The sequence below is a fragment of the Hyaena hyaena genome, unplaced genomic scaffold (genome assembly GCF_003009895.1).
Source record: "Hyaena hyaena isolate Hyena2069 unplaced genomic scaffold, ASM300989v1 scaffold_1007, whole genome shotgun sequence".
NCBI classification, from domain to species: domain Eukaryota; kingdom Metazoa; phylum Chordata; class Mammalia; order Carnivora; family Hyaenidae; genus Hyaena; species Hyaena hyaena.
The window spans coordinates 456,676-481,982 of record NW_024081640.1 but is presented as its reverse complement, the minus strand read 5'-3'; the positions used below and the strand labels follow the sequence as shown (position 1 = coordinate 481,982).

Here is a 25,307-nt window from a genome sequence, read left to right as displayed (position 1 = left end):
TTTTAAAAATGAGTTGGTGTTCTGATAACTTGTCTGTTTGACGTTGAAGTTTTTTCTCCTTTTTGTTTTTAAGTTTTGTCATGAACTTTTAGTCTTAAACATTTTTGAAACATTTTAATTAATTTCTCTCTTTAGTCTTTATAATGTTCAAAAACTCCCATTTTTGGTCAGTAATAGCCCCTTCAAGCTTATCCCATGGTTTTGTGACAGTACTTCAGTAGTCATGGGTAGCTTCTGTGCTTTCTGGTTGACAAACTATTTCAGGCTCAGGCTCATTGGGCAGTTTTCCACCCCAGAACTGGAATCTCTGAAAAATTATTTCTTTTCAATGCAAAATGGTAGAGAACATAATCTAAGTATTATCAAACTTATTAATTTGTGTTGATTTTAAAGTCAGACAATGTTATTGCCTGAATTAACTTTCACATCATTACATGTAAATGAAGATGATTGTATTTTGATATGTTTGTTTAGTATTGGTGTGTGTTTCTGTGAATTGCTTTTTGATGTCCTTCACCTATTTTTTAAAAAATTGAAATATAATTCACATGCCATAAAATTCTGTTTTCTTTTTGAGTTGCCGTTTTTCTTATTAATGTATAGGGGGCCATTATAGAGCAATGAAATTAGCCATTTGCATGTCGCATGTTACAAATACTGTTTCCTGTTTGACTTTTTTTGAATTCGTATATATTTGTTTGCTGTTCATGAGTCTTAAATTATAATGTTGAATTGATCAGCCTTTATGGCTTATGAATTGTTTTAGAAAGTCCTTTTTAATTTTTATTTATTTTTTTACTTAGAAAATTTTTTTAATGTTTATTTTTTGAGAGAGAGAGAGAGAGAGACTGTGAGTGGGCACAGAGAGAGAGGGAGACACAGAATCTGAAACAGGCTCCAGCTTCTGAGCTGTCAGCCCAGAGCCTGACATGGGTCTCGAACCCACAGGCTGTGAGATCATGACCTAGACAAAATCAGATGCTCAACCAGCTGAGGCACCCAAGCACCTCAGTCCTTTTCTATTTTTAAAAAAGATTTCTTCTTATGATTTCAATCCTTATTTAAGTTTTTGATTCGTCTAAAATCACTTTCTGAAAGAGGTGATGTACTGAGAATCAACTTAAAGAAACCAGAAGACCAACAAATGGCAACTTATATGTCTTAACACTATTTATTAAATTAGCCATTGTTTCTAAATATTTTGAAATGGTACCCTTACATATTAAATTTGTCATGTGTTGAAGTGTTGAAGTCTAAGAGAAACAGTGTAATCTATCATATGGTGGTGGTTAGGGATGCAGTATGTAGAACTAGGTTATTTGGTTTCAAATCCTGGCTCCTTTGTTTAATAATTTTGTACCTTGGCCAAGTTATTTAATCTCCTGATACCTCAGTTTCCTCATTTCTAAAATGATATAACAATATTATTTATCTTACAGTTTATGATGATAAATTACTGAAGACACATAATTAAAGTGTTCAGTAAATATGAGCTATAACATTTCTGAACTATTCTGTTAGTTTTGAATATTATTATAAAATGTTTTAATACTAGATGGAGATCATTTTCCTTATTTGCCTTCTTTTTATAATTTCTATGGATATACCCTGTTTTGTTAGATAAATTTTAATATTTCCTCAAATAAAAAATGTTCATTGTTATTTTGTTAGAAAATCATATTGAATTAGGTATGTTAATTAAAAGAGAGAATTGACTCCTTTGTAATATTGAATTTTGCCATCCAGGAATAGGGTGTGTCAGAAAGTCTTCAACTCATGAATAAAATCTAGGTGTAATTTCATTTAGAATACCTTGGTTGCTTATAATGAGAAAGTATATTTTAGTTTAATGTAATTATTAAAGGGATTTATTATTGAAATCCATGAAAGAACAAATTTAGACATAGTCTGATACATTACATACAGTATGGGTAAGATAGCATGTTATGTTAGAATGGACATATCACTAAGTCAGTATTCTTCCTTTTCTAGAGTGTTTTTTTTTTTCACTGTTCCCTACTAGGGTGAGGTTTGCTTGTCACAGAGTAAAAAAGTGCACAACAGTTGATTACTCTTACTGTGTGGTTGTGGTTCTTGAGAGACAACCAGATACACCTCTTGGTTTTTCCTCCTGACCTCTTTATAAGTGGTTTACCTTCTGGAATATCAGTTGGAGGTTTTGCCATAAAAGCACCTCTTTTAGTACACCTCTGCATTTTAGATGACCTTAGGATATAGTTTCAGGAGACAATGTAAGTAGATGTTAAGTATGAAACAACCGAAATTTTCACATAAGTGCAGTGAAATGAACTGCCTAAAGCCAAACAAACTCATTCTCAAATCAACATTTGTGACCCAGTTTTACTTGGCTTTTGGCAAGTTTTTGAAAAGTACATGAAGTCAGTAGTAATCAGCCTATGAATACGAAGCATCTGGTAAGCTCACTAGACAAACATCTTCCTGTGTTCTCATTAATTTAGTAAGGGTGTGGCAGGGCCCAAGATTTGGCATTTTTAGTAAGCAGGATCCTGAGTGATTCTGTGGCCTGTGGATCACATTTAGGAAACGATGCATTAACTTTTTTATAATAGTCTACTTGTAGGTCTTATGCCAGCAGGTGTTTGCAAAGTTTCTTTTTTTCTTTCATCCTGTTGCCCGCTTGATTTGTAGTTCTATGTGAGAAGTAGTAAGAGAAGCATTCCTTTACCTCCCATCCAAATTATGATGGAAATGTGCCTGGAACATAAGTCAGTGATATTTGTTGTACTTTAAGAAATAATTAAACCCCAAATATTTCCATGAAGGTAGTGGTAGCAATTGGTGGGAGTTAAACTTCAATTCATTTTCCTGATACTAAGTAAATTAAAGCTTTGAATCTTGGAGAGCCCTCTATTTTTTCATAACTCTTTATTGGACACTAGGTCATGCTGTCCCTCCATGTCCTGAACACATGAGATGTCAGGTGCAAATGAAATGTGCTGGAGAGCGGTACTGACTCTGTGAAACTCCCTTGCTTAGAGCAGGGTTTCTCAAATAGGACTCCTTGATTTACTACATTTAGAATTCCTGCCTTATGTCTGTATTGAGTGTCTCTACTTGATTATCTGAATTTGCTCTTTTTTTTTTTTTTAACTTTCATGTGGTTGAAAGAAGAAAGGTATTATCTCTAATATGCATGGAAAGCAAGTATTATTTAACATTGATGGGCAGTGATAAATACAATGAGAATATGTTATGAAATTTTGGAAATGAAGGAAAAACTGCAGTGAAATATAAATTATAGTAAATGTATTTGATTTGCAAAATATGTAAATAATGCCTATAGAAAAAGTCCTTCTTTAATTGGAATGGTTCTTTTTGTGCCTAGTTAGATACAAGGGGATATTCAGCTCACAGTCACTTAATTAAAGGTAAAAGATAAGATTTTACGTCAACGTATTCTTTATTAACCAGTCCACCTCCTTTGTGGTTGTATGTTAGTTAGCCAAATGATAACATCAGATTTCAGTAGAGGTTTCTGGATATTTTGAACAGTGGGGAATGAATGAAGAAAAGCTGGATCACTATTCCTGTTCCCTCTAGGCTGACATTTATCCTGACCTTCACCTCAGAAAAAGGAAGCATAAGAAACTTTATGAAATTGAAATAATTCCTTTTTCTCAAGGGGCCTTTCCTTGAGGTGAACCGGGTTGTGCCGCATATAAGCCCTGGCATTTCCTGGCATGGTACTAGACTGTGTGCAGCTTTGTGTGTGGCTGCTCGGGATGTCCCAGTGCTGTGGCAGGGTGCACACCTCCACTGGTACTGCGGGGTCACAGCTGCTTCTCTGCATGCTGCTGCTGACATTTCAGGAGGGAGCGCAGCATCTCTCCTCTGGGTGGCCTCAGCCGGAAGCTGCTGCAGATTTTTTTTTCTTCCTACCATTAAAAATCATTTCATATGCCACCACGGTTTTTGTGACTTAAGGAAGCTGTGCTTTAGACTAGTTTCTTCAGATGTTTCCTGAACAATGACGTAACCCCAGTTGCTCCTCACCTTTTCCCCTAAGTAGTCCTGATAAGGACTTATCAGTAGCTTTTAAGAAGTGGTCTTCAAGCAAGGTGATAGTTGTCTTATAGTATTGGGAACCTTGTGACTGTCAACTCTTGCTATTTGCTAATGTCTGTTTTTTGTATACTTGAGTCTGTTTGAAGCAGTGCTTCTTGGAGAATATATAATTAATAATTGAAAGAGTCATCTCTTAAGATACAGCTAGAATAACTAATTGTCCTCATTTTGAAAGTTTAGCTTGTGAGGTTTCTAAGTAGCTAAAAAAAGAATTGATCAGTAGATTGAGTTGGCAAAGAACTATAAACAGGCTGCAGATTTCTCTTGCAGATGTTTTTCCACATGTGAATTCAGAAGTCAGGGCAGTGGCTGTGGTAGTGGCTTGGCACTGGGAGCTGGAGTGTCAGCAGCAGCTGTTGCTGGGCCCTCCGCTGGAGTCTGAAGGAGATCCCACTCTGCTGTTTCTTTTGTCTTGCCTGTTTGGTTTAATTTCCCAAGTGGACATGAAGCTCTGAACATCTTTTGGCTTGCCACCTGGAGGCTGTGTAACTCTCTGCAAAGGTTCCATTAGTGTCAAAAGAAAGTAATATGTTCACTTGATCATTTGAGTCACTTGGCATCACCCCTTCCCTCCATATCCCGTATCCTTAAATCTTCTCTCCAGATCCATCCCAAGGTACCTAAATCATTTAGTAAACTGACTTCCTGCCAAATGTACTTATTTTTGATTTAGTTACAGTCAGCCAGTCACAGTATTCACTGGGGGATACAGAGGTAGAGAGAAGGAAGGCAGGCCTTCTGCTGTTTCTCAAGGTACATGTAAGGATATTCATTTAAAGTGGCATTATTGCTTCACTGTACCCAGTTTCTTAGAGACTAAGCAGGTCTGCGTGATATTGAATCTATACCTGATTTGAAGGAAAGTGAACTTTATAAAAGGCTGGCTATGTGCTTTTTTGTAATATAACTTTTTGATCTTTAATATGGTAGATAAATATTGAGAATTTTGATACTTTAAAACTAGTCAGTGCATTTTTTGGGGGGCCTATAAGGTAAGGTTTGCGTGGTTGTTGGATGTTACCTGTTTATTGCCAGCCTTAGAGAGCTTATAACAAGTATGCTCATACCTTAATCTTATTATGCTTATGAGCTTGTAGCTATCATTTGTCATTCCATTCTCCTTGTTCATGGCATCATTGCTTATACACATTACATAATCAGTGAGAATCTTTATCTGGGAAAATCCATGAAGAAATTTTCCATTAGTCAGAACATGATAATAATGGCTTGAAAATTTTATGTAAGCCTTTTACAGTTAAGTGTAATGTTTTTAAGGATGGCAAAATGCTGTATTGATATATTTAATGTACTTTATTAATTTTTTAAAAATATTTATTCATTTTTGAGAGACAGAGACAGAGCACAAGCTGGGGAGGGGCAGAGAGAGAGGGAGACACAGAATCTGAAGCAGGCTCCAGGCTCTATGCTGACAGATGTGAGGCTCGAACTCAAGAACTGTAGATCATGACCTGAGCCAAAGGCAGACGCTTAACCGACACCCAGGCACCCCATAATGTACTTTATTTTAAAATAAATTATTAAATATGAGAGTGTGCAAAATGCTTTTGGCTTGTCTACTCACTTCCAGTCTTATTCTTTCCATTGCAATCATCACCTTGCTCTTTGAGCTTTGGGAAGATGCTCTTTGAGTAGAATTTCTGTTGTTTTAAAGGTCTTGTTTAAAAAAAACAACACTTAAAAAAAAGAGAACACATTAACAGAAGGACATCTCTAATCCCCTCATGAAAAAAACACTCAGAGACTTAACAGCGTATTTAAAACACAGTTGTCTAACACTCCTTTATAACTTTATTCAACCTTTACTCTAGATCTTCTTGGTAGCTTTTAGAACAAAATTTGACAATCACTAATCATATGTATAGTTTTTCACTTTAAAGCAGGATCACCATGCTCAGACTGAATTTTGGCTGTATGTTAAATCTCTGATTCGTAGACATGGGACTTTTTTCTTATATGAATCTTCAGTTGTATTCTGTTTCAGATCTATCTCTTGTGCAAAAGAAGACAGGAGAAAAATCAGCCTGTACCTAGTGAAAGGATGATAATAGCTAACATTTATTGAATACTTACTGTGTGGCAGGCATAGTTCTAAGTACTTTTTACTTCTACTGATCTATTTAATTTTTCTCACAACTCTGAGATACAGGTACTCTTTATAATCTTATTTTATAGGTGAGAAAACTGAGACAGAGGTTAGATAATATACCCAAGGTCATGTAGGTAGTAGTTGATGGCACCACTGGGATTCAGATCCCAGCATTTTGAATTCACCTTCTGCTGTGTTGAATTGTCACTTAAAGTAGAGAGTTATGTAATTATTTAAATTTGTTTTCAGTTATTATAAATGTGATATTCTTTCATTAGATAGGAATTTGGTCTCTATTATTCTCAGATCTGATGAAGTGTGTGTGTGGCCCATTACAGAACTTTCTCTTTCTACTTCACTTAGGATTTCTTAATAGTTCTCTGTAGAGGGGGTCACCTGGGTGGCTCAGCCAGTTAAGCGTCCGACTTTGGCTCAGGTTATGATCTCACGGTTCGTGGGTTTGAGCCCCATGTTGGGCTCTGTGCTGACAGCTAGCTCAGAGCCTGGAGCCTGCTTCAGATTCTGTATCTCCCTCTCTCTCTGACCCTCCCCTGCTCACGCTCTCTCTCTCTTTCTCTCTCTCAGAAATAAATAAAACATTTAAAAATAAAAAATAGTTCTGTGTGGAGGGGAAAAGAATGGCATGTAAAAAAAACAGTGTTAACATGGATTTTAGTTGCTTAGTTAATTGCTTTACAACCCACTGGAGACTTCAAGCTTGGCAGGAGGGCATGCATTTTCCTGTGTTGAATTCTCTGTTTAGGAACCTAAATGTCCTGTAATGAACTGTATTAATTTACTTCTACCCTGAACACTCTCTTTTCGCCTAGCATGTTTCGCCAAGGGATGCACGACTTGAAAGTCTGGCCTAATGTAGAAGCAGATGGATCAGAACCCACAAAAACTCCTGGCAGAACAAGCAGTACTCTCTCAGAAGATCAGATGAGCCGCCTTGCCAAGGTAGAAAAGAGACTTTGGATCAGGTGGAAATCTGAGTGATGTCCACTGTAGTATAAATGACATTATGACTTGGATTATTTTTTTATTTAAATTTCATTTTTTTAAGTTTCTTTCTTTATTTTGAGAGACAGAGAGGGAGGGAGGGAAGGAGGGAGAGATGGGAGGAGCAGAGAGAGAGAGAGAGAGGGAAAGAGCGGATCCCAAGTACTGGCAGTGCAGAGCCTGACACAGGACTCGAACTCAGGAACTGTGAGAACATGGCCTGAGCTGAAATCAAGAGTCTGACTGACTCTTGATTAACTGACTGAGCCACCGAGGCACCCATAATTTAATTTTTAATACGAATTGTGTTGAAATAATAATTCACATACTGTAAAATTCACCCTTAGAAAGTGTACAGTTCAGTGGTTTTTAGTAAATTCACTAAAAGTTCACACCACTATTTCATTTTAGAACATTTAAATCAAATATGTCACCATGCACTGTACCTCTTAGTGGTCAATCCCTGGTCCCTCTGCTCTTTTGTTCTTGGCAACTACTAATCTATTTTTATCTCTGTGGATTTTCCTATTCTGGACATATCAAAAAATAGAATTGTATAATACATAGCCCTTTGTGTTTGTAATTCTGTCAGATGTGAAACTGGAGCTTTCAGTGATATTTTCAAGATAACCACTTTCTTTTTTTGGTGATATAGTCTTAAAGATGCAGGTGTTACATGCTTCAGATTCTTACGTTGCTTGGAGGTAAAAATTCCTTGTATTACTAGCTAATTTAAATTGCTCACGCATCTTCCCCATCTCCTTTTTTGTAAGCAGAATGAATTATTACCTTTTTTTAAAAAATTGTTTTAATGTAATGTTATCATTTAGGAAAAAACTAGGCTCAATTCTGTGTTTAAATCACAACAGTATAACTTATTTGATGAATATTTCTTCACACAGCACTATGCTAGATACCATTTAAAGATCCTTTTATAATTCTTTTATTAAGAGACTCTCCCTTTTTTTAATAGAATTAAATATGAAATTGGTTTTCACCCAGTACTCATCCCAAGCCCTCCTCAATGCCCATCACCCACTTTCCTCTCTTCACCACCTCCTATCAACCCTCAGTTTGTTCTCAGTATTTAAGGGTCCCTTATGGTTTGCCGCCTCCCTCTCTGTAACTTTTTTTTCTTTTCCCCTTCCCTTCCCCCATGGTCTTCTGTTAAGTTTCTCAAGGTCCATATATGAGTGAGAATATATGATATCCATCTTTCTCTGACTGACTTATTTCACTTAGCATAATACCCTCCAGTTGCATCCAAGTTGCTGCAAATGGCCAGATTTCATTGTTTCTCATTGCCAAGTAGTATTCCATTGTATAGATAAACCACATCTTCTTGATCCATTGGTCAGTTAATGGACATTTAGGCTCTTTCCATGATTTGGCTGTTGTTGCAAGTGCTGCTATAAACATTGGGGTACATGTGCCCCTATGCATCAGCACTCCTATATCCCTTGGGGAAATTCATAACGGTGCTATTGCTGGGTCATAGGGTAGTTGTATTGTTAATTTTTTGAGGTACCTCGACACTGTTTTCCAGAGTGGCTGCACCGATTTGCATTCCCACCAACAGTGCAAGAGGGTTTTTGTTTCTCTACATCCTCCCCAACATCTGTAGTCTCTGATTTGTTCATTTTAGCCACTCTGACCTGTGTGAGGTGGTATCTCAGTGTGGTTTTATTTATTCATTTATTTTTTCATTTATTTGAGGAGAAGGTCATTTAATTACTATTTTTTCTGTTTCTGTTTATTTTTTTTCTTTTATAGTTTATTGTCAAGTTGATTTTCATATAACACGCAGTGCTCATCCCAACAAGTGTCCTTCTCTCAGTGTGGTTTTGATTTGTATTTCCCTGACGATGAGTGATGATGAGCATAGTTTCATGTGTCTGTTGGGCATCTGGATGTCTTCTTTGGAAAAGTGTCTATTCATGTCTTCTGCCCATTTCTTCACTGGATTATTTGTTTTTCAAGTGTGGAGTTTGGTGAGTTCCTTATAGATTTTGGATACGAGCCCTTTATCCGATATGTCATTTGCAACTATCTTTTCCCATTCTGTCAGTTTTGTTGACTGTTTTCTTTGCAGTATAGAAGCTTTTTATCTTGATGAGGTCCCAGCAGCTCCTTTTTGCTTTTAATTCCCTTGCCTTTGGAGATGCATCAAGTAAGAACTTGCTGGCTGCAGCTGAGGTCAAGGAGGTTGTTTCCTGCTTTCTCATCAACGGTTTTGATGGTTTCCTGTTTCCTGTTCAGCTCCTTCATCCATTTTGAGTTTATTTTTATGTATGATACAAGAAAGTGGTCTAGTTTCATTTTTCTGCATGTTGCTGTCCAGTTCTCCCAGCACCATTTGTTGAAGAACACTGTCTTTTTCCATTGGATACTCTTTCCTGTTTTTTCAAAGATTAGTTTGCCATACACTTGTGGGTCCAATTCTGGGTTCCCTATTCTATTCCATTGGTCTATGTGTCTGTTTTTGTGCCAATACCATACTGTTTTGATGATTACAGCTTTGTAGTAGAGGCTAAAGTCTGGGATTGTGCCTCCTGTTTTGATTTTCTTCTTCAAAATTACTTTGGCTATTCAGGGTCTTTTGTGGCTCCATACAAATTTTAGGATTGTTTGTTCCAGCTTTGAGAAGAATACTGGTGCAATTTTGATTGGGAATGCATTGACTGTGTAGATTACTTTGGGTAGTAAATATTCTTAACAATATTTATTCTTCCAATCCATGAGCAGGAATGTCTTTGCATTTCTTTGTGTCTTCAGTTTCCTTCATAAGCTTTCTAAAGTTTTCAGCATACAAATTTTTTACATCTTTGGTTAGGTTTATTCCTAGGTATTTTATGATTTTTTGTGCAATTTTGAGTAGGATCAGTTTCTTTATTTCTCTTTCTTTTGCTTCATTATTGCTATATAAAAATGCAACCAATTTCTGTACGTTGATTTTGTACAATGTGACTTTGCTGAATTCATGGATCAGTTCAAGCAGACATTTGGGGGAGTCTGTCGGGTTTTCCATGTAGAGTATCATATCATCAGGGAAAAGTGAAAGTTTGACTTCTTCTTTGCCAATTCGGATGCCTTTTATTTCCTTTCGTTGTCTGATTGCTGATGCTAGGACTTCCAGCACTATGTTAAACAAGAGTGATGAGAGTGGACATCCCTGTCATATTCCTTATCTCAAGGGGAAAGCTTTCAGTTTTTCCCCATTGAGGATGAAATAAGCTGTGGGCTTTTCAGAAATGGCTTTTATGATGTTTGAGTATGTTCCTTCTATTCCAAGTTTCTTGAAGGTTTTTATTAAGAAAGAATGCTGTATTTTGTCAGATGCTTTTTCTGCATTAATTGACAGGATCATATGGTTCTTTTCTTTTGTTAATGTAATGTATCACATTGATTGATTTGCAAATATTGAACCAGCCCTGCAATCTAGGAATGTATCCTACTTTATCATGGTGAATAATTCTTTTTATATGCTATTGAATTTGATTTTCTAGTATCTTGTTGAGAATTTTTGCATCCATGTTCATCAGGGATATTGGCCTGTAGTTCTCTTTTATTGTTGGGTCTCTGTCTGGTTTGGGAATCAAAGTGATGCTGACTTCATAGAATAAGTCCAGAAGTTTTCCTTCCATATTTATTTTTGGAACAGCTTGAGAAGTATTAACTCTGCTTCAGAGATATGGTAGAATTCCCCAGGGAAGCCATCTGGTCCAGGACTCTTATTGTTGGGAGATTTTTGATAACTGATTTCAGTTTCTTCACTAGTTATGGGTCTGTTCAATTTTTCTATCTCTTCCCATTTCAGTTTTGGTAGTGTGTGACTGTTTAGGAATTTTTCCATTTCTTCCAGGTTGTCCAGTTGTTGGTGCATAATTTTTCATATATTCCCTGATAATTGCTTGTATTTCTGAGGGATTGGTTGTAATAAATCCCTTTTCATTTGTGATTTTATCTATTGGGGTGCTTTCTCTTTTCTTTTTGAGAAGCCTGGAAACCTGGCTAGAGGTTTATCAATTTTGTTTATTTTTTCAAAAAACCAACTCTTGGTTTCATAGATCTGTTCAACTGTTTTTTTTTGTTTTGTTTTGTTTTGTTTTTGGGGTTTTTTTTGGAGTCTGTATAGTTTATTTCTACCCTGATCTTTATTATTTCTCCTGCTGGGTTTGGGGTGTCTTTGCTCTTTTGCTTCTAGTTCCTTTGGGTGCGCTGCTAGATTTTATATTTGGAATTTTTCTTGTTTCTTGAGATAGGCCTGGATTGTGATGTATTTTCCTCTTAGGACTGCCTTTGCTGCATCCTAAAGGGTTTGGTTTTCATTTTCATTTGTTTCCATATATTTTTAAATTTCTTCTCTAATTGTCTGGTTGACTCATTTGTTCTTTAGTAGGATGTTCCTTAACCTCCATGCATTTGGAGGTTTTGCAGACTTTTTCCTGTGGTTGATTTCCAGTTTCATAGCATTGTATTCTGAAAGTGTAAATGGTATGATCTCACTTCTTTTATATTTATTGAGGGCTGCTTTGTGACCCAGTATGTGCTCTGTCTTGGAGAATGACCCATGTGCACTTGAGAAGAAAGTGTTTTGGGATATAGAGTTCTAAATATATCTGTCAATTTCCTTTTGTCCAATGTACCATTCAGGGCCATTGTTTCTTTACTGATTCTCTGTCTAGATGATCCATCCATTGCTGTAAGTGGGGTATTAAAGTCCCCTGCAATTAGCACATTCCTATCAATAAGTTGCTTATGTTTGTGATTGTTTTATATATTTGGAAGCTCTGAATTCGGTACATAGACGTTTATAATTGTTAGCTCTTCCTGATGGATAGACCCTGTAATTATTGTATAATGCCCTTCTTCATCTCTTGTTACAGCTATTAAAGTCTAGTTTGTCTGATTTAAGTGTATAAGTCTGATATAAGTATGGCTACTCCAGTTTTCTTTTGACTTCCGGTAGCATTATAGATAATTCTCCACCCTCTCACTTTCAATCTGAACGTGTCCTCTGGTCTAAAATGAGTCTCATGAAGACAGCAAATAGATGGGTATTGTTTTTTGTTGTTGTTTTTTTTTATTCATTCTGCTACCCTATGTCTTTTGATTGGAGCATTTAATCCATTTACATTCAGTGTTATTATTGAAAAATATGAGTTTAGAGTCATTGTGTTATCTGTAGTTTTCATGCATGTAGTGATGTCTCTGGTACTTTGTGTTCCTTGCAACATTTCACTCTCAGAGTCCTCCTTAGAATCTCTGGTAGGACTGGTTTAGTGGTCATGAATTCCTTCAGTTTTTGTTTGTTTGGGAAAACCTTTATCTCTTCTGTTCTTAATGACAGGCTTGCTGGATAAAGGATTCTTGGCTGCATATTTTTCATGTTCATCACAGTGAAGATTTCCTGCCATTTGTTTCTGGCCTGCCAAGTTTTTGTAGATAGGTCTGCTACTTACCCTTATGTGTCTACTTTTGTATGTTAAGACCTGTTTATTCCTAGCTGTTCTCAGAATTCTCTCTTTATCTTTGTATTTTGCCAGTTTCATTGTGTTATGTCCTGCAGAAGATCGATTCAAGTTACGTCAAAGGGGAGTTCCTTGTGCCTTTTGTATTTCAGTGTCTGTTTCCTTCCCCACATTGGGGAAGTCTCAGCTCTGATTTTTGTTCAAGTACTCCTTCAACCCCTTTCTGTCTCTTCTCCTGGAATTCTTATCATATTGTTCTGTTTGATTGCATCATTCATTCTCTAATCTTTCATGACCCAGGATCATTTTATCTTTTTCTCTGCTTCTTTTTCCATAACTTTAATTTCTAATTTGCCTATTCTCACTTCTGCCTCTTCAGTCCACGCTATGGCCATCTCCATTTTATTTTGCACCTCATTTAGATCATTTTTTAATTCATTATAACTGTTTTTAAGATCCTTGATCTCCGTAGCAGTGGAGTCTCTGCTGTCTTCTATGCCTTTTTCAAGTCCAGTGATTAGTGTTCTATTATTCTAAATTCTTGTTCAGTTATTTTGCTTATATATGTGTTGTTCAATTCTTTAGTTTTTCCTGGAGTTTCTTTTGAGGATATTTCTTCTGTTTCATCATTTTGGCTAGTTTTCTCTCCCTTGTAAGTTTTAAAGTCTTGTTATGTGCTCTGCACCTGCGAGCGCTGTATATATTAGGGGCATTATACACTGTCTAGGGCCTGGCCATTAGGAGATGTTTTTTGGAGAGGGTTACTTGCTCTCTGTTGTGACTTTGATTATTTTATTTCCCTACTCATAGTGGTGTTTTGGATCCTCCACCAGGTGTGCTTTATTCCTTGAAGTAGCTTTGGAGAGGAAAACAAACAGACGAACAAACAGGAAACAAAAACATGCAAACACACAAAGAAAACAAACAAGCAAATAAACAAAAACAAAAACCAAAAAATCTAAAAGGAAAAACCAGAAACACCAGCTACAAGTAGAGAATAGGATGGAGGTGGTGCTGATGGAAGAGCATATACAGAGAGAGAAATGACAGGGGTGGGGAAAAAGAAAAAAATGAATATTGACCAGGCAGAGAGACTAAAGGCTTAATCTAGAGAGAGAGAAAGAAGGCAAGGAAAAAGAAACGAAGATAAAGTTACCCAGAGAAACTATATGACCTGATTATTCTGGAGAGAGAGAAAGGAAAGTAAAGAAGAAGGTATAGAACCTGCATTAAGAGAATGGATTAAATATGTCTGATTAAGCAAACTAATAATCTGAGTAACCAGCCTAGAGGAGGGAAGAGAAGGAGAAAAGGGAGAATATAACCAAATAACAAGAATTGTCCTAATATTAATCCAGGCAATGCCGCAGTGCTGGTCCGGAGGAGGGGCCCATCTGATTCCACAGTGTCTAACCAGCTCCAGTAGATAGGCAGCTACCCGGTGGGTGTGTTTGGTATAGGCAGTTCCTGCCCCCACTATCCCTCAGGCCCTGCCCTGGTAGTTGTGGGGAGAAAAATGGTGACCCCCTAGTCCCTTCTTCACAGACCAGGTGTCCCAAATCACTCTTTTGGATCTGTCCTCACTGTGCCTCAGGCCCAGATGAGGTGGACTGTCTTGCCCCACTGTCTCTAATGTCCCCCGCTTAGCTGGGATTTAAACTCCCACTTGGTGACGTGGTCCCCCGGCTGTGCCACAGCATTTCAGGAAGGGGACCTGTTTCTCCTGCTGTAGACTGAACCCCTGATCTACCACCTAACCCGTGCTGGCTCCCCTCCTCCGCAGATGTGTGGACAGGGCAGCTGGCCCCAGTCCGGAGAAAGCCCTGCAGTTAGAGATGGGATCCCTCTCTGTCCCAAACCGAGGTTTTTTTCTCTTGTACAGGTACAGTCCTGCACTTCCCCAGCTGCTCTTTCTCTTCCCTTTGTCTCTGCAGGAGGGGATCGCTCCCCTTGGAGCCTCGTTTTTATCTTCGCCAGTTTGCAGTCACCCACCTATGGGGCCCTCCGGTTTTCCCATTTTCTCCTTAGTAGAATCCATCTCTTTTCCTCCCAGACTCTTGGGGTTCAAAGTCCTTTGGCTTCAGCCCTTCTTTGTTTGAGAGGCATGGGAAGTATGGATCCCCCTACTTCTCCGCCATGTTTGCCAAGAGACTCTCTTTTAATTCTTACATGTAAATTTCCTTTGCAGTCTTCTTTGTATGGATGACTCCTTAATATCTGGAGAAAATTTTGATGCAAAGCATTTTATAGCTTGTTGTTTCATCCTACATATGGAAGAAATCTTAATTACAAAGAATAAGAACTTGTTTTGGGTTGGCTTTGTTCAACAAAATTTTTGTTAAGTTCATTCTGTGTCTTTTTGTATTGCTCTTCTTTGGGAAAGTGATGTCATGGTTTTCTCATAAGCTTTTTAACCAAATTACTGTTGTCAACTTCCCTCTCCCAATAATTAGAATTTAATTTTTAATTCAGCCACTCATTCTGAGGTTTTTTTTTATATTCTTACATGGGATTCAGGAAAATTTTCAAGCTTTTCATATGTCTACCTTTGTTTTAAGAGTTGATCTTGGTGATGAACTTTATGCTACACTTTGTGACTTTTATAAACCTTTCATAGTTATAGACATTTTATCAGAATCAGCTCAGTTATAGCGTATGGGTCACAGAAGCTTAAATCTCAGATGCAGAGAAAGGTAGCATGTGTGGAAGAAGGAAAGCTCTTAATTTTTTTTGCTTGTTCTTTGCGAACAGCAATATGATTCATATTACAGATGAAATTCCAATTTGAGAGATAATACAGAGAATCAAGAAATACAAAGCTCTATGGTTGCACATTTCATTCACTTTGTTTCTCTTTTAAATGAATTATTTATGCTTCTGTCCATATGTTCCTAATTTTTTTCTCCAATTATTTTTTTTTGGAAGATTCAGAAATAATTTTTATAACAGGTGACTCTGCCATTTTGCAAACAGCCATATATGCAGCATAGGAATTTGTTTGAACTGTACTTCTCTGGATTTGTAAGGTAGCACGATGTTAAGTATTTCTCATTTTTATTTTTTGAATTTTATGGCAGGATAAAAAGATGTGACTTGATAATCAACTTTTTTTTATGACTGAAACAATAACCCCTTAAAGAGTTTTATGAGTTCATATATATTCTTTTGATTATTAGTGTACAGTTGCAGCATTGGAAATGATGACTAAGCATAGGCAGAGCAAAATGAGATGTTGTGAAGAAGCTTTAACATGTTTGGTAATTGGTAGTAATCATTAACTGTCTAAATTCTTTATATTGAAGAGTATGGCAAGTTGGGTCCTACTTTTTTAAGAGATACTAAATTTATATGTTGTCTATATTTCCCAGAGTGTTTAACAGTTTTCAAATAAATCTTTATCCATTAATTTCTTTCTTTTTTATTTTTTTGCTGTTCTTCTTTATTTTTTTAATTTTTTTAAAAAAAATTTTTAATGGTTTATTGTCAAGTTGGTTTCCATATAACACCCCGTGCTGCTAATTTCTAAGTCTTTAAAATGTGAATAAAATTAATGAGAATAACCATCTTACAGCCTTTCTGAGGCTAATTGGAAATGAACTCTTTTCAAAGTTCTTTGCTCCTAACAGAATTGTACTTTTTACTTCTGAGTGGAGTGGAGGCTTCAGAACTTGCTATGTATGCTGGGACTTCTTGCTTTTTTAGTGTTACCTCATGTTTCTCAGAGACACAAGAGAAACCATTAAAACCAGTAATTACTTTTCTTACATGGAAAATACATTGTGTTTGTAGCATTGTTGAAGGAACTATTGCCTCTTTGAAAGAAGCTCTTTTTGTTTCTTGGTACTTTGGGCTAATGTGTTTCATTCTTTTCTGTATAAAGTTGGTCATGCTGTTTGTGGTTTCAAAACCTTTCCAAAGCTTGCTGCTATGGAGGAAGAACGTATTTTAAAAAATGATGTCTTAGGTTTGATGAAATTGGAAGCTTGGGCACTTCTTGGAAGCACTTTTCAGTGGGAAGAGCACTGTGGTATGAGTCAGAAAGTTGGCCATCCCACTGACTCACAGAAAAGAATTTGAGCCCATAAAATCAGAAGTTTAGAATGAATGATTTCTATGTAGGTCCTGTGCAGTAGCTCTTCATACTCTGTTATTCTAAAACTACTGAAATAGCAAATGATCAAGATTATTTATCTACCTGGATTTTACAGTTATCACTTTAGAAGAGAATAAACATGTGATCATCTCTTTGTAGTTGTGAATGTGCTGTGTTCATGTCATTCCTTCTGTCATCTCTGTGTCTAAAGTATTATTCAGACTTGCCTAATATGAATGATATGGCTGTGCTCTTAGATTTTATTTTCGTTGTTTGATTAGTGCCTGCTTCTTTAGGTATAACTTTTTCAGGCTGGCTTCCTGAGTCTATGTCTCTTGTCTCATACAAGAGAAAGTATACGTTGGTATTTGTTATATCTGAACTTAAAATTAAGCTTTCATATATCTTTTGTTCTTAAAACTGTGCCACAGTAGCCCTCTTTCCCCCTCATTTTCCTCCCCCTCTCATTTTTCTGGTTCCACATTAAAAGGTTTGTTCAGGGGCGCCTGGGTGGCTTAGTCGGTTAAGCGTTCAACTTTCGCTTAGGTCATGATCTCGCGGTTCGTGGGTTCGAGCCCTGCGTCGGGCTCTGTGCTGACTGCCAGCTCAGAGCCTGGAGCCTGTTTCAGTCTGTGACTCCCTCTCTCTCTGACCCTCCCCTGCTCACGCTGTCTCTCTATCTCTCCTAGAAATAAAAAAAAAAAAAAAGTTTGTTCAGTTAGATTGGCAGTCTTTTCCTCAAAAGATTTTGAAGTCTTTGGTACAGTACCTTTTTAAGAACTGGGAAAGAATGTGTGTGATTGTGTTTCTGTTTTTATACAAAAAGAACAGATTTTAGATACAATACTCAAATTTCTCACGCTACCATTTTAAGAAAATAAGTATTCCAATAGAAGAGATTTAAATGGTTAGAACTGAATGGTTTATTTCTTGTACTTTGATTTTCCAGCCAGTGAGTTTACCATGATTGTTTCTAATTGTTGAGAAGGCATTTGGACTGAGAGTAGATAGGTGCGCATAAATCTTAATAATAGCAAAGCGTAGTTACCATGCATTGTACCCATGAGTCAAAATAAATAGCACAGAGACAATTTTCAAAATGCAGTGTAAGGAAGTTTATTCAGTTATAGAAATGCTTCAGTCTGGGCTGCCTGGGGATAATGGGACAAGAGGACTGTGAAATGAAGATGAACTACGTAAATGGCTTGTGAAAAGATGGTGTTCGATAATTATTAAGCAAAGAACCTCAAAATCAAGCTGGACTAAATATTTTTATTCTCACTTATTGCTTGCCTAGCTATGAAGGTTGAATTATAACTGCAGTATGAATAACTGAAGTTTAAAAACCTGATTTTTAGGTTGAATATTTTTTAAAGTCAAACCTTTTCAGAGGGATTTTAGGGGAATTAACCTCTCTAATGATTTTACATCATTTTGTGAACATGCTTAGTTTTCCTTTGAGGAGACGATTGTGAGAAAAGGAAACAAATTGGAACTGCCTTCAGTTCTTATTTTTTATAAGTTAAATTTCTTAGACTTAGTAAGGAATAGGGAGAAATGAATGCATTAAAATATACTCCCCTCCTGTCCAGTTCTTCCTAATTATCTTTTCTATCCCAGCTCTAGATTTTCCTATTTAATATTTACAAGTATAGTATCCTTCTGTTTGAATTGATTTGTGAAAATAATCAAAGGCCAGAAATAATTCTACTTTCATTGTCTATGACCCAACCTTTTAATGATTGTGGGCCTTACCTGAGCAAATTTGCCCATTGTTCCCATCTGCTCCGTTTTTCAGCTTGTCATATTATAAGAGTTTTATGACTAGGATGCATATCCACCTGGGGTTTTGGATGTGACTACCAAGCTTCAGTGTTTGATTTATATTTGAATCCATGTCTTTAGACATGAAAGGTTAGTGCAAAAGCATGCTTCTCCACTGTCTCCTTTTCATTTTAGCAGCTCTGCTTGATGCCTTTGGAATGTGCTTTAGTTTCTGTCAATTTGATTAAGAGGAGGCAAAGAGAAAGTAACCAACTAGATGAAAAATGCTTTGTGATCTGTGTGACACAGATAGGTTGGGGAAAGTTGAGTGTATAGGTAGGTGAGCATTGAGACAGTGAAGTTGAGTTAAAGTAAGGTGATGGTTTAGGCTGACCCTAACATTGTCTGCATGAGGTTATTCTGGTTTCAGGGTCCAGACTTCAGGTCTGTAGCAATAGGATCTGGATGTTTTTAGTTCATTCAGAAGCAGTTAGTATCTTGAGAATAGGCTCATGCCAATTAATTTAAAGAGTTATAATCTAGAGCTGTACTGTTTAAAATAATAGCCATAATTCACAGGTAGCAATTTAAGTTAATTAAAATTAAATAAGATTAAAAATTCCATTGCTCTTTTACCATAATCACATTTCAAGTGCTCAATTGCCACATGTGTCCAATAGCTATTGAACAGTGCTGTTATGGAGTATTTCCATCATTGCCAAATGGTCTGTTGGATAGCACTGGTGTAGAGTGCTAATTTACTAATTTGTAATGGGCTGGTAACCATATTAATTATCTTTCTGGAAACCATATAACTTGTGTCTTCTACCTAGGACCCTGTTTTTTAAGGTACCTTGGAAATTAAATTAGTCTTTAGGAGATTTTGATTTCTTAGTGAGCCATAAGGGAACTAAGCCTGAAGGAACTAGAATGTTCTGAAAGACATATCAGTTTGGGGAAATCTTAAATGGACTTTCTCTCTCAACATTATCTTTTTAGTTGCAGCATTACTTGAATATGCTGTCTACACTGCCTATTTTGAATAAACGTTGACAAATTATGGTTACAAAATAATCTTTTAAAATTGAGATGAAGGTAACAAATTTTCTGGTGACATAATTTTGTGAAGTGGGATTGAGGCCATTTAAATTTTTTTATAGGACTCTTTAACCTGCTGAAACATTTGCCCTTGAAAGAAAATATTTTACATTGACTGCATTACATTGCACGGGTACTAGTCTAGAGGCATTAATTAGAGGAGCTCACTGAGATTTTTATTTCAAGTATGTGTAAAAGTCCTCTTTTTTAAGTGTTTTTATAAAACTAAATTTATTTAATGTAAGGGATTACATTAAGATTGTGTTCTTTCTGTGCTTTTGAGTATTAAAATGACCCTCATTTGACAGTAGCGTTTAAAAACTGACTATTCTTGGCAAAATAAAATTTGGGAACATCTATAACTGTAAAAAAAATTTAGTTGACATGCAATATTATATTGGTTTCAGGTGTACAACATGGTGATTTGGCATTTATATACTTTATGAAATGCTCACCATCGTAAATGTAGTTACCATCTGTCACCATATAGTTATTATAACATTATCTCTCTTTATCTCCATCACCATCACATGCTCTACTGAAGGCACACGGCTGTATGTTGGAGACAAAAAAAAAGGTTATTATTGGGTTGATGATGCTGTCATTATTAGTGCCATTATGAGTAACAATAACTAATAATGATAATCAGCTTGCATGAGAACTGAAATGGAAAAGTGGTAAAAATCATGGCTTTGGAGACCGTTTTTCATTCAGATTTCAGTTGTCTTTCATATAGTTGTGATCTTAGAGTAGCTACTTAACTTTTTCTAAGCCATGAAATCCTCATCTGTACAATAGGAATATTAGTTACATCTACTTTACTTGTTTATTGTGAAGACTAAATCTAAATGAGATAAAAAAATTAAAGATTTAGCATATTGCCAGCATTACTGAGCACTAATAAATATTAACTGTTGTTATTACTTTATCTTATGTCCTTTTATTTGATTCTAATGAGTGTAATGATTAAACACTGTACATGTTAGACAATGTAATGTACATTGTTTTTAAACTATAAAAAGATGGAAGTTTAGAGAAGTTAAGTGATTTATTTAAGGTGTCATGTTAATAAGTTGAATCAGGACCTAAGATTAGGTCTTTAAATTCTTCATGTGAATGTCTTTCCAAATAAAATTATCTTATTTTCTAAAGATGTAAAGCTTGTAAGGGATTTGTTTGTATGGAGAATGTTTTTCTTATCAGGAAGATTAAAATTGAAAATAGAAGAGATAGAGGGAGTGAGAAACAGTGTATGTATCTGATCAGGTATGGCATAAAAAAAGGTGGTGCCCAAGAACTTAGTAAACTAATTTGCCTGTGGTCAGTACCTATTGCTAATGTGTGCCATAAATGAATAGATTTACAAACAATACTGTGACTTCAGTTGTTACCAATGCATAAGTTAGAAGTAATAAGTAACAGTCACTCAAGATTTCTTTCACCCATAGACATCAAACAGCTAAGGCTTCACATGACAGTGAAGAGGATAAGTGTTGTTCAAAGAAACAATACGGTAGGAACTTCAGGGAGCAGAAGCATGTGAGAATCCTTTGCTAAAGAAAAAGGAAGAAAACAGATGCTAATAAAATTGTGGAAACATTTCAGAGTTGTGGAGAGGAAGGTGCTGATAATTTCTTTGTATGATCATAAAAAATGATACAGCTAGAAAGTTACTAGTGGTAATGAAGTCTCATTTGTGCAGCCCAGGCTTTTTGTCAAATTATTGCTTGATCACAGGGTAATTTTTTTAGATTAAGGAAAAGGGATGTGGCTACTCTAGCACTGAGTTATAATCAATATGAAGGAACCAGTTGGTGAAAGGGGAATAATAGGAAGTTTGGAAAAAACCGAGGATGTCCCATTATACCTTGGGATTGCAGTTATAGCCAAGGAATGGAATAATGGATCAAGTGTAGGGTTAGTCTTGGACTGTAAGAAAACAGTTTGAACTAGAATGCAGAAAGGCAAGATAGTCTGTTGATTTCAGAATCTAAAAAGGAAGACAGCCCCAGAGAAACAGTGATTCTCAAGAGGTGATTTGGGCTAGGCATAAGAAAATTTTATGACAGGAACTGTTTTGATATTTGAAAGAAAAAAATCCCTAAGGATTGCAATATTTGTATTTTAAATATAAATTTTGTTTTGTTTTGAAGGCACTAAAAGGACATGAAGAAGTAGGTCTATGTGAGACAGCCTAATTGAATTAGTTGTTTTATCTTCTTCATCAAAATGTTCTTTAGCCTAAGGGAGTTAACCAAGTAAGTTAATTGGTGATTGAACCCCAAGAGTGATAAGAAGTAGTAGAAGGCACTCACAGACTGTAGATTAATTTCATTTTCCCAGTCCTGGCAAGTTAAATACCTGGGTTTTAAAATTATATATTTGTACAGTTAAGGTTTTAATTTTTATCATAAAACAAATAAAAAACACAGAATACTGTAATAGACACCCACGTATTCATTGTCAAGATTGAGCATATAACATTTTGCCTTGTTTCACATTTTTTTTTTAATTTTTTAATGTTTATTTATTTTTGAAGGAGAGAGAAACAGAGCCTGAGTAGGGGAGGAGCAGAGAGAGAGGGAGACACAGAATCTGAAGCAGGCTTCAGGCTCCGAGTGGTCAGCACAGAGCCTGGCGCAGAGCTCAAACTCATGAACCGTGAGATCATGACCTGGGCCGAAGTCAGATGCTTAACTGACTGAGCGATCCAGGCACGCTCCCTCCCATTGTTTTTAAGAAAGACTTAAAAAAATCACAGACACTTATTAAAACTTCCCTCAATTTTTTTTTTGCCTTTTAAAACTTAATGCTGTTTTTGAAATTTATCCATGTCAATATATGTAGCTTGAATTATTTCATTTAAATTGCTGTGTAGTATTCCACTGATGAATGGAATGAATGAATAAATCAGTTTATTTGTTCTCCCAACAGTTTCAACATTTTGTATTAATAGGGTTAAAGTGAATGTCACTTAAACCCACAAGTGATTTCCTTAGTATAGAAATCTAGGAGTGAAATTGTTGGATTTCAAAGATTAACACCCATACATTTTCTGTTCCGTGTATTTCTAAATTTCAGTTAGTTTTTGTTGCCATTTTATATATCTTCTAAGGAATGTATTTTTAAATTGGTAAAAAGGAAATTGGAATAACATTTATTTCTGTTTATTAATCTTAAGTTCAGCGACAGTTCTTAACTCACTTGTTTCTAATAGTTTGTCTGATAGTTCTTTTGACTTTTCTATGTGATAATCATCTGTAAACATTTTTAATTTTTTTCATTTATGTTTTTCCTGTATGGCTGGTACATGAAGCTCCAGTATAGTGTCTAACAGAAACAGTAGTAGAGGCATCCTTGTGATCCTTCCTGACTTTAGTGAAAATGCTTCTTGTATTTAACCATTTGATAAGATGTTGGTAACTACTTCCTTGTATATATATATTTTTTAACCAGGTTAATAAGGTCCTCTTTTATATTACCAAAGCTTTGTATGATGCATGAGTGTTGAAACTTACCAAAAAATCTTTGAGATCCTTTTACCAAATGTTTTTTTCAGAGCAGTTAGTGTAGAAGGCCTGAGGCTACTATCTTTATGAGATCCTGCCTGCAAAGTTGGCCCTGGGCTGATGTTTGAGAACTTGGCTTCTGAAACATTACCTAACTGGTATAGATGTATGATTGTGCCTAGGCTGTCTGTACATTGTGATTGATGGTGAACACCTGCTTTCTTCCTAGGAGTCCAGAACTTTGGTAGGTGATAGCAGAGAGTGCCTGTGTGACTAGCCCTCTATAAAAATTTCTACTCTCAGTCTCAAGTGAGCTTTCTTAGGCTGCATTTTTCTTGCTAGAGAAAGAAAGAAAAAGTATGTTTCTTTTTGGGGAAGGAGAGGAAAGTATAGGAAGCCTGTGTATGGATTTTTCCAGACTCTGACTTGTCTTTTTCCCTTACTGAACCATCTAGCTGTATATTCTTACTGTGTTGCTATAATAAATCTTAGCTGTGATTACAACTGCCTCTGAGTCCTGTGAGTTTGTCTCCTGATTTTGGTAACCGTTGATATACTCAATAATGTAATGGGTAAACAGTTCTTGCATTCTTAGAATAAATCCTGTTTCATCATGATATGGGTTTTTAAATTGCTTCATTTGGTTTGCTAATTTTATGCTGAAATCTTGCATCTATATGTATAAGTAAGAATTGCTTGTAACTTTTCCTTTCTTTGACTTTACTGCTCTAATTTTACTAATCATGGTCATATTGATCTTAGTGGATCCAGATTATAAAACCACTTGAATTTGAAAAAGGGGAATAAAGGGGGAAGAATTACTCTACCCAACATTAAGGCAGACATATACCTATAGTAATAAATAATGTCTTGTTCTTTTTTTGTGTGTTTTGATTTCTTGATTTATGTTTCATGTTTTTATATTATTGTTTTATTTTGAATAGTTGTTTTATTTTCACTCTTGTATTATCTGAATTTTATATGGGTATATTCTACTTGTTTGCTATGACTATTGAGTTTAGCTTTCATTGGATTGTAATTGTAGATTGGAAACTCATCTCTTATGAAGCTTACCTTTCTAAGTTGTTATACCTATTTTACTGTCACTTCATGTTTTAGCTGTTTGTTGTGGGAGGATTATCAGTTTTTCTTGGTCTTCACATTATTGAAATTGGAACTCAAACCCAATGTTATTTGCTTATCTGCTGTTGATGTTGGAGGAATCTAGAGAACAGAAGAACTATATTGAGCACTAAGATTGGCAAATGTTTTGGTTTTTAGAAATATGATTTAAGAAATGAGTTTTGTGATAGGCTGGACATCATTTCTTGTTACAGATTCGAAGACAGGTTATCAGACTGGTGATTTAAATGTGCACTTGCCTAATGATATTTTCTGGTTAGATTTTAACAACATGAGAAACAGAATTATCCATGGAGATGTTTTGAAAAATGAAGGCATTACCTTTTATTTTATGCTTTTAAAATTAATAGAACCATCAAAACTGATGGAAGATTTAAATAGTAATGAGATACATATAACTAGGTAGGGAGACTGGCAGTCAAAACCCCTGATTTATAGCTCCCACAGTGGCTTATTGCATAACCAGCTATTTCTGCATTTGTGGATCTTTTTTATTAATAAAAAGTGGTCAGTTGGACTCCATTCTCTCTGTTATTATAGGAGTCATAAAAATACCATTATTTTTGTGATTGTTATCATCATCACAATGAAAAACAATTGAAACTTGACCACAGAATAATGAGTACAGTAGAAGCAATGTCATGCTCTCAAAAAAAAAAAATGAGAACCCCATTTATGTATTTTGTTTATAATAATGTACTTTACTGACAAGAAACCAGCAAAAACAAGAAACTCCTGTTTTTAAATGTCTACATTTTGGAGGAAGGAAAACAGTGAACAGAAGTGTTAATGGAAAAATTTGTTACTTTAAAAATGATAAAACAGAATCCTGCTATAAAATTTCAGTTAGGCAGAAGCATCTCATTTTGGCTTATTTCCTTCCTCAGATCTTTTGTAAATGACAGTAATAAACAACAGAATTATGATGACAGCTGCTGAAATTATTCAAGGCTATGATATGTATTCAGTGGCACCATTGACATCAAATATACCCCTTAGCTACAGGTTTTTAT

General features: G+C 35.8%; 1 protein-coding gene across 2 annotated transcripts in view; it reads left to right on the top strand.

Moving 5' to 3' along the window:
- Positions 1 to 25,307, top strand: part of PIK3C3 (phosphatidylinositol 3-kinase catalytic subunit type 3) — a 150,246-nt gene that overhangs the window by 10,030 nt on the left and 114,909 nt on the right. For both annotated transcript variants that reach the window (XM_039221755.1, XM_039221754.1), the window contains exon 4: positions 7,045 to 7,174. In XM_039221755.1, the coding sequence (XP_039077686.1) occupies positions 7,045 to 7,174 (130 nt within the window). The remainder of the gene's footprint in view (positions 1 to 7,044; positions 7,175 to 25,307) is intronic.